The sequence below is a fragment of the Branchiostoma floridae genome, chromosome 8, assembly GCF_000003815.2.
Source record: "Branchiostoma floridae strain S238N-H82 chromosome 8, Bfl_VNyyK, whole genome shotgun sequence".
In the NCBI taxonomy this organism is placed as follows: domain Eukaryota; kingdom Metazoa; phylum Chordata; class Leptocardii; order Amphioxiformes; family Branchiostomatidae; genus Branchiostoma; species Branchiostoma floridae.
In genome coordinates this window covers 16814770-16824585 of record NC_049986.1, presented here as the reverse complement: position 1 = coordinate 16824585, position 9816 = coordinate 16814770, and the positions used below count along the sequence as shown (strand labels likewise).

General features: G+C 41.5%; 1 protein-coding gene across 1 annotated transcript; it reads right to left on the bottom strand.

Annotated features, from left to right (window-relative positions):
- Positions 1–6958: 6958 nt before the first annotated feature.
- On the bottom strand, positions 6959–9285 carry LOC118421832 (the record flags this gene model as incomplete). The annotated part of the gene is made up of 1 exon (XM_035829333.1): positions 6959–9285. A coding segment is annotated over one exon (999 nt), but the record flags the coding sequence as incomplete, so codon positions are not given.
- Between the last annotated feature and the right edge of the window lie 531 nt (positions 9286–9816).

The following is a 9816-nucleotide window of genomic DNA, read 5'->3' as shown; positions in this document are numbered from 1 at the left end:
GGAGGCGGGGCGGTTGCAGCCTGGTCGTCGCCGTCGTAAAATGGGGTGACACTGACATGAAAGAAATCAAATCACTACAAAGGCGCGAGGAATGGCAGCAGAAATAAGACATGTATGACAGGTGATGAAGAGTTTATAAAATTTACGGACTTGACATGCGCTAACTGTTCCACAGCTAGGTCAGGCAAAACTGCTCTCACTCAATCATACTGTTGTCATGTTGAGGGCTTCGTCTGGGTAGCTTACAATGTGAGAAGCATAATTATTTCGAGCTTGAAAATTTTACTTTTAAATGATCTCAGAGGACTGTTCAGTCTGAAATAAATCAAACACCACCAAGCAATTTATTTGTTTTAACACCATAAGGTTTTGGAATATCCAAACAACTGACACATTCTTGGCGGAACAGCAGAACTGCACAGGCCCAAGCACGTACCGAGGTATATGGGTGGGAAATTGTCGTGACATACGACATAAGGATCTCTGATTGGTCAACACACGTGTCGATTGCGTGAACAACTCGTGATTGCATTTGACCAAACTTCCCTATTTTAGTTGCCATACAGTATTACATAACAGTTACTGAACGAATCAAGCACCAGCTGTTGTTGAGTGCTCGTTTAGCTTTCCCGTTGTATTCTCTCTTATTTATCTTCCGCATTTTATGATGATATGTATAAAAAGTTCATCAACGAAGCATGTAACCCTCCTTGTGCATAAGCATGCCTGTTAAGTCGATAGAGGCAAAAAAATCATTTCATTTGTCTTACAGCAGCAGGAAATACCGCATATAGATCAGCTTATGGCTTATGCTAACTGTGAGGGACAAACATGGCGAGACCTTCAAAATATCTCTATTTAGTATTAATTTTGATTACCTACAAACCTCTGAATCACAGGTAGTGAAGTAACAACCTTTTACTATCTTTTGCCGGTACCATAGACGTGTTGAATAAAATCCAATATAGCTAATACGATAGTTGCTCGTTGCTGCAAACATATTACAAATATTGGCATCAGTAAGTAATAACGGACTACCGCAATTGGCTAAATTGTCAATACATATAACGTGGGCTGGCAATAACCGGAATATTTTGAGAGCAACCTGTTTATTGGGACCGCGGATATAGTAATATCATGATGTTTTATGACAAGAATCAGTGACAGGGTCGACAAAACGAGGACAATCTTGTCAATTTTGATTATTATAATTCCGATAAACACACTTCCCCAATGATTCATAATCTGTCACTTAAGGTTCAGCAGAACATGAAAGAGCTTGAAGGTCATGAGCGTATACCCTTGTGTGTTTTGTTCAATATTCAGCTTGTACGCATAGCATAACGAAGGCTGCAGCCCCAATGGCACTGGTTTCCGTCAGGTATGTAGTTCCCGTCAGGCCAGGCCCAAAAGCCACACATTTGTCCCGGTTGACTGCCGAATACCGCCGTGGTACCTTTCGATGTGTTTACGATTAACGTACGGGGTCCCAGGTTCGTCTTATGTCCGACTTCAACTCAACCCGGGACCGTAGCCTTAGAAAGGATCTAAACATTTATCACGCAATCAAGTCGGTAGGAGGCTCTGCAGACATTCACGGCTATGTCCAGTTAGAACGAACACGCAAACAAATGTGTTGAGACGTGGTCTGTAGGTACCACGGTACCATGGTAGCAAAGTCACCTACTGTTAGAGTTTAAGTTAAAAGAAAACACACAACTCTACCCCATCCACACACCCACACATGGTTTGTTACATATTGTGCAAAAGCTAAGTGTAGCAGGTCGCTCAGTGTAATATAACCAGCTACTGCCGGGCCCCGAAGCTGGTGTGTTACGGCGAAGGCCGAAGGCGGTTATATAGATACCGATACAGATACACAGACTCTAAGATCTTATTGTGGTTATTCTCTGACTTCTGGTGCTGAAGCAGCTTCCACGGTGGTAACGTTGTTCATGGTCAGGAGCGTCTCCTATAGCTATTGCTTTTACGCCAAATGAGTGACTTTCTAATCTATAATGTAGAATTCATAATATTCTATGTAAATCAAGTGTGCAATACACATAGATGACATAACAACAAAGCGTCCCATTATGAAATAAACCGCAGCCAACTCCGCAAACGCTACTATGCATTAGGTACGTTTAAGCTGCCTATTTGGAATTTCAGTGCGCACAGAGGATAGCGAACGTTTGTAGATCCCATGTTAGCTTCAGAAGCCGAAGTCATTACACAACTAATGAGAGTTTTGCTTCCTGGGTAGCTGGATGATTGTAGAATCATTGGTACCCAGTGAAGCTTCCATCGGTGTCGCCTGATGAGGACCTAACTTTCTGGCTACAAATCGCAGACTAATAATCTGGTTGATATTTGGTCGAGACATTTTTATTAGACCAATGAGGCGACTAGTCTGACTACAACAAGCCCTGCCCTCTGCTGTAGGGTCACACTGGGGGACCACACAAATTGGTCTAACCCATTACGTCCCTGTGTAAAGATGAACAGAAGCAAAGTAAGCCAGAAGTCTGGCGCCGACGGTAAACTTCGTGCCATGAACCTACCGCGTGGGGCACAGAATGTGCCAGAAGAGGTTGTATTAGACGTAACCTCTCAGTTTAACACGATAGCTTAGGGTATCATTTAGGAAACATTTGGACGACTTTACGCGTATTATAAGATCCTCTGATGCTGTTAATGCAAAGGGGAGTGCTGGTAGATGACGATTGGAAAATAACATGGGTACGATAAGCAAAGGAGAATGTGACATTTGGTATATTTGTTTCAGCTCTTTTGAATAGGGGGTAAGATAGGAAAGAACTTTTTCAGTGCGGAGAATGTAGAATCTTTCTGTATATCTTATGCTCATTAACTTTTACCCTATTCTGTAATTTCTATTCGGGGAGGTTTTTTGTCATTTTCTTGTGATGATAAGCACTTTCCTACTCGCATTACATTTTAGGAAATGTTCCAATCTTACTCGGTAGATCTATAGACAAGTCAGCAATACGGTGATGAAAACCATGAACCGTTACCCATACATCAGCAGGAACGACAAGCGTTAAGTGGCTTAATGGGGTAGTATTTTCCTTTCCCATAGGAACAACATTTATATTGATATCCGCGGGGTAAATCTGTGTTCCAGAACTTTGAATCAAACTACCGCATGCAATACTGGTATCAAATAACATATCATCCAAATCTCACTCAAACTAAAAGTCCTTTGTAGTTGTCTAAGAGTCATAAATTCTCTTTAAACGTAGTCCAAAGGGCAACAGAGTTGCAAAGGGCTGCCGTGTGCTTCAAAAATAGTACGCTGCAATATGCAAATTGACATTTACACTTGCTAGATCCACAACATTGATCGTCCATATCATGATTAGACGCGAACTGCGTTAAAACATATTGCACGTAGAATGTATTGAAACAAGTTGTCAAATTTGGTCAGTAAATTTTGAAGTATCTGAAAGGTTAATACAAATACCTCATACGGACGTTGTTTGTATTATCAAGGTTATCTAGAGATCAGCACAGGGCACTTCGATTGGATTCGATGACCATGACAGGCAGATGACCTCTCTCGTATGGTCACTTATCTTTCTGTCAAGCGTAACGATTTTAAAGAACAGTCTGTCGCGAACATCTGTGGATGGCGATCGGAAGTATAACAAAAGTTATGCTTTCATGGCTATAAGGCCAAGAGGTGACGATACGACCGTGCAGAAAGGAATAGATTGGGAGTTTGGGTTTGTACTAGTCACTCCATCGAACACGCCCTAGCTTCAAGGTGCCATATCAATGCTGAAGCAAAAATATATCATTTTGGTGCACGCGCATAAATAGCGGAAAGTTACGTGTAACGAAATGCGGTCATTTCTCTAGGTACCGAGTCACAAATCTACCTCCTTTATCGACAACACATCGTATCTAAGAATCATCTTTTAAAAGCCCCCTTAACTACTAAGTTTACAGCTGCAGGCTATTAAATGTATTTATTAAGACAGGTCCCAAAAATGTTTCACTATATTGATTACGTCTTTGAAAGAAGTCCAGTATAATTTGTGAATGTTTCAGAGGCCAATTAGGATGATAACTTGTAGTTATTTCCCAGCAGACAAAACAAAGAACTACAAAGACGTACTGTCATCAAAACGCCCACTATTGAACATCAGCAGACTTAAAGGGACCTTGGTGTCATCTAGGGTAACATAATATTGCCTCATTCAGGACTATACATACAGTGAGCATGAATGTTCACCACATGAAGGACAAAGTGATATTCATGCACCAATACACAGTTTTCAAAACCGTCATTAACGTACTAACGAATACACAGCCACTATGTAACCCTGCGTGATGGATGTTGCAAATTGCTTGTGCCCAGTGGGTCGTCTTGGACTGTGTGCTACCTGTGGCGTATGACATGCCATATCACCTCAATTTCATTTGGGATTTTCGTTTACTTGTTGTCTTAAACATATTTTCACCACAAGCGACAGTTGTGTTAATAAGGTCGCCGAGGAAATTACTGTTTTGCTTCACGAACCTCGGCCGGTCATGACTATCCATCTCACTGTGCTGACGGGTGTGAAGGTTGGAACAAAGAGTGTCAGAAGCTAATTGAATGGTTCAGTGGCGGCATGGTCCTAACACCTCCATCATTAATATCTGTCTGCCATATTTCGCCGAATGATAGAACATGTTGAATGGACCTTACCCAAAGTTTTGTCAGGTTTCGTTTGCGCCGTGAAACCTCATAAAATGAGAGACAAAACAGGATTGACAGGCAAACATTATATATCTACTTTCTTTGATATAGGAAAAATGGATTGAATAGATTCTCATTTAGCAAGGGATATTCTAATTTGAGGAAAGTGTGACAGAGCAATAGATATACAATCTGTAGCTGGGTACAATTCTGCAATGAGGTACTAGTAATCTGGCATTGAATACGATAGCCTGGTACAACAAGTCTGGCATTAGGTGCTTAGTAGTAGTAGTAGATTGGTTTATTCAGTACAACACAAAGTATACAAGGCCTTGCAGTCAGACCTACAAGGTTGACTGAATTGTGCCTGTGCTCACAAATGTATAATTGCACCATAAGTGCACTTTAGGTAACAGGAAACATTGTTTAAAATACGTTCGAATTGCCTGATTGATTGAAAATCTACATATATATACAGAATAAAATCGCTGAACGTTAAGATCAACTTTCATTATCACTACAACAGACAGACGGTTGGTATTGCACTTATAATGTACTGACATTTGCATCATTGAGCAACTTAGTCATGTAAGGCAATGCACTTTTTTCTGAAGCGCTCAGTTCTACTTTTGAAACTGTCCAGCTGTAGAGTGACCACTAATTATGTCTCCATGTCGGGCGGGGAACCAGTGACGAAAGTCAGGAGACTGTAGGAGTTTTTTGGCTAAGCTCAGGCACAGCTGATCACGGCGTTGCTCCAAAGTTACAAGTCCTAGGACGTGAAGGGCATCTGTGTAGTTAGAGTGCTTCATAGACAACAACCATGGTTAGAGGTAGACGTCATGAACTAGTGTTTTATTGCTTTTAGAAATGGCTTCTATCATAGAACATGGCAATAAATCTAGAAAAGGGGGCTATTATCCATAGAGATTTCACACAAAGGAAGTGTGAAGAATTTCACTCAGCTCTGTATGTAGCCAATTTTACAACTTGTCTAGAAGATGAATGAAAGGATGTGCGCCAGCTATCTAACCTGTATAACCGATTTCAGTCAGTCGCTCTTTTTGACACCATATGGGCAACTGCACTTAATCAGGTGCAGAAGGCCTTAGGCAATTAAGAAAAAATGTTTTTATGTGGTTCCATTTGCAACTAATGTCCAGTGGTTTATCATCAAAACACTTTATCAGGTATATGAAAGCCCCATAGCTGTCAGCAATGCCTTTAACTGAGATGAAAACGATATTTGAAATAATGTATCTTAGTGCCTACCACTTGACCTCGAGGGATTGAGAAGCTAAAGCTGCAATCGTTATCAATTCGCAGGGACCGAATGTGAAATTGGCAAAGCTCCACATGTCTCCTTGTTCTCAACATCTCTCTCTCTCTCCCTCTCTCTCTCTCTCTCTCTCTCTATATATATATATATATATAACGTTATATAGCCTGTAAGATGTAAATGTCCCGCCGTTATACTCATCTTGCCTCCTCAGTCCCGTAAGGTGCGCTCCCACCGGACTTGTTTCAAGCTTGCGTCACTGCGGGGTTCGGGAGATACTCAACGAATTTCAGAGATAAAGAACGAATTTTCTTCCTTTTTGTGTATTTGTCGTCTTCTAAGTCATACTTTTACGTATTACGAAATATCTGAATTATAAAAAAAAATAGGAGAAAATAACAAAACAGTGACGCAGTGAACGAACCCCGCAGTGACGCAAGCTTGACACAAGTGCAGTGGGAGCGCACCTGTAGTTACACTCACCAAAGTGGAAAAAATTAGAGTATTGTAAACTAAAAGTCATACAACGCCAATGCTTTGATGAGTTCACGTTTCAACCACGTAGCATGATAACAGGCATAGTTGGGAGTGATGAGGGTACGTCTCAGATAGATATTGCATAACGCTTGAACGCCTCCATAACTTTACAGATGATAGTGAATGCCACAGAACAACGATATTGAGCAACAACAATGTATTTTTAGAAACAGAAAAGACAGCAGGCCAATAGAATCAGTAAGATATAGCGTTATCAGCTGATGTATGCGGGCGATTACAAAATGGTATCGGCTTATTTTTAGACTGCCGATAATCGCTGTCGAGAGCGGTCCCTGATACCATCACAGTCCATATAGCTATTACTCTTCATTACTATGGAAAGAGGCTATCATCACAGACCTTAGACAAAGTTACTAAGTCTTACATAGATGAAACAGTTGTTGTTGGTGTGTTGCAAAGTTATCGACATACATGCATTTTCATTTCATGAAAAGCCCCTTATGCCTACTTCTCCGACCGATATAAGGACAGGGAGACAAGAATTCAACTGACACACTTGGCATCTTTGGCGGAAAAACAGGTATATTGTCAAGATTGGCATACAGAATGGAAAAAACATAGAATCATTACATAAATATGTATCATTCTCAATATTTGGCAACACGCCAAATGGTTACCATGACAACGGTTCCATATATCTCGTGAAAAGGTTTTTCGTATAAAGGTCACATGCCAATCATACAAGTTTACGAACATTATAAGATTTCCAACATAATTTGAGTACTGGTTTACCACCACTTAAACGTTAAAAACGTTAAAAACAAGAAATGTTCAATAAACTGAAATGTGGCGAAGGTGAACAAACAAAACGTCTGAGCTAGTTTCTATACAACAGTCTGAAACGACTTTTTAGGTGCGATGCTGAAATATTGACGTAATGCAAATGTTGCCTAGGATCTGTAGAGTATTGTAGGGTACGTTTAGAGAAAAATACTGGCATATTATGAAAGTAACCTGAGCAGCATGGCTGTAACTTAGACTAACAGTGTCGATCGCTTTATTTATAAATCTAACTTCGTATCCTTGAGTATTGTAAACTATCTGTTTTTTCCCTATACAGCGTTAGCATAAAATTGTTTACCGTAAAGTGACATGGAGTGACACCTGGTAATACATTTCGCTACGGAGCAACGACAGAAAGAAAAGTTTCTATTGAGTTAGCATACATTTATGTGCTGTAGGGTAGTATGGAATTACGCAAGGTAATACATTCATAACTGGGAGACTACTCAGGGACTAAGAATCAACAAATCTACTTATTATAAGAGTATAGCTATGCTATCCAGTTCGGTTTAGAAAACAAACAAACCTGTACTAGTCAGCTGTTATTATCAGAACTAAGGTAACTCACCGTATACCGGCATAAAAGCCGCACTGGCCAGGTGTTCAATACAGGCATGGAGCTAGCTATTGCTATCATAACCTTGAGCAGGGCACCCTAAACGTTGTATTCCAATGTAGCTTGGTTTAGGATGCAAGCAGGGAACTTACTGTTGTTATCGAACTCTGGGTAACTCACCCTGTTCAAATGTTGTAGTTGATCAGACATATGGGTAACACACCATGTATCAAGGCTGTAGGGTAACTCACCCTATGTAGGGGTTTCAGTCTAAAGTTGATAATTCTTATTGGTGAGGTTGAGTAGGTATCAACCTATTGTGCCGTTAGCCGATTATACCCGTTTAAGGGTCTATTAGGGATCTTTTTCAGCTGTTCAAGTACGAACCAGGTGCCTTCTATGGAGTTAAGTGCGAATATATTTTTTAAATGCATCTGAGGTCCATCTCCCTAGTAGCCGAAGGTTCGAATCCGAAACCCCCTGCAAAGCTGCTTGCGTAGCAGCTCCAATTCGGAAGGAATGCGAGGTGTATTTTTGTGGATCGAGTTTGACTTGCAGGACACAGGCTCTTAATGCCTTGGCAAAGTTATCGCTGGTAACAGGGCAACCATCCCTACGTTGGAACAGGTACCCCGGGTTCCTTCCCCGTAGTTGGAGGTACTTAGCAAGGCTTACCACCGGGCAGTGCGGACTTTCTGGGTGTGGTTGGATCTGGATGGTGGATTGGGCTGAAGGACTGCTGTGTTTGTACGTCTTAAACTGTACCAAGAAGGAAGTTAGGCCACTATTAGAGTCCAGATTACCCCTGAGGTCCGCTAAGGTCAGAGTGTGTTGGGAAGAATTAGTTACCGTTACTTCGCTTATGCGAGCTAAAGAGTAGAACATAAACGTGAACATTGCCTCATACAGGCACTGATTGTAGTACGTGGTCTTTATGAACTTCAAGGCATCAATCAATTGGGAAAGAATAGGAGGCGTTATGGGCAACCTTCCGTCGGGTACGTGGTTCTTTTGTATTGAGTGCATCAACTTGCGAACGACGAAAGTAGAAGTGGGGTCTTGTAGATTTTGGATTTTGTGAATGAAACCTATAGCTGAAAGTTTAGATGCTATCGACGCTGGGGCAAATCCCTTACTATGTAAGTAGGAAATAAACTGGCATACTATAGGCTCTGGAATAGGGGGCTTGATATTGGCTGTACAGTGGATTTCAAGGCTGAATTGACGGAAATGCTGCCACGCCAGGCGATAAGCTGAGATTGTAGAAGGTGCTAAGGATTGAACAAGCAAGTTGTCGACTAGTCGATTAAGCTGCTGGGCAGGAGATGGGGAGGCACCCTGACCGGATGAGTTGCCATGTGTGGGTATTTCCTGCGGAACCGCTCTACCTGTAGGCGAGATAGACAGTCAGCCATCGTGTTATGTGTTCCCGGTATGTGCTCAGCTCGACATCTAATATTTCGGCGGAGGCTTATAAGAACAAATCTTCGAACCAAGGGCATTATCCTGGGGTTCCGTGACGTCTGTTTATTGATTATGTGCACCAGGGCAAGGTTGTCAGTGTGTAACAAAATACTTTGGTTCGCCCATTCCTTGCCCCAGATATGGAAAGCCAGCACAATTGGATAAAATTCTAATATTGTAATATTCGTCGAGTGTAGTGCCTGTGGCCAAGCTCCGTAAAGCCATTCTGTGCCATAAACTGCGCCATAACCTAACGATCCTGCTGCATCTGTATACAGGTTTAACGTGGAGTCCGTAGTAAATTGGTCGTCAACAAAGAAGGATTTTCCATTAAAGGTGTCAAGGAAATGACCCCACATTTGTAAGTCAAGCCTTACCCCACTGTTGATGTGAATAGGGCCTGTTTTGTATGTCCTATTCCTGGTTAGATCAATCAATCTTCTTAAGAAAGCGCGTCCTGGCACAACTACT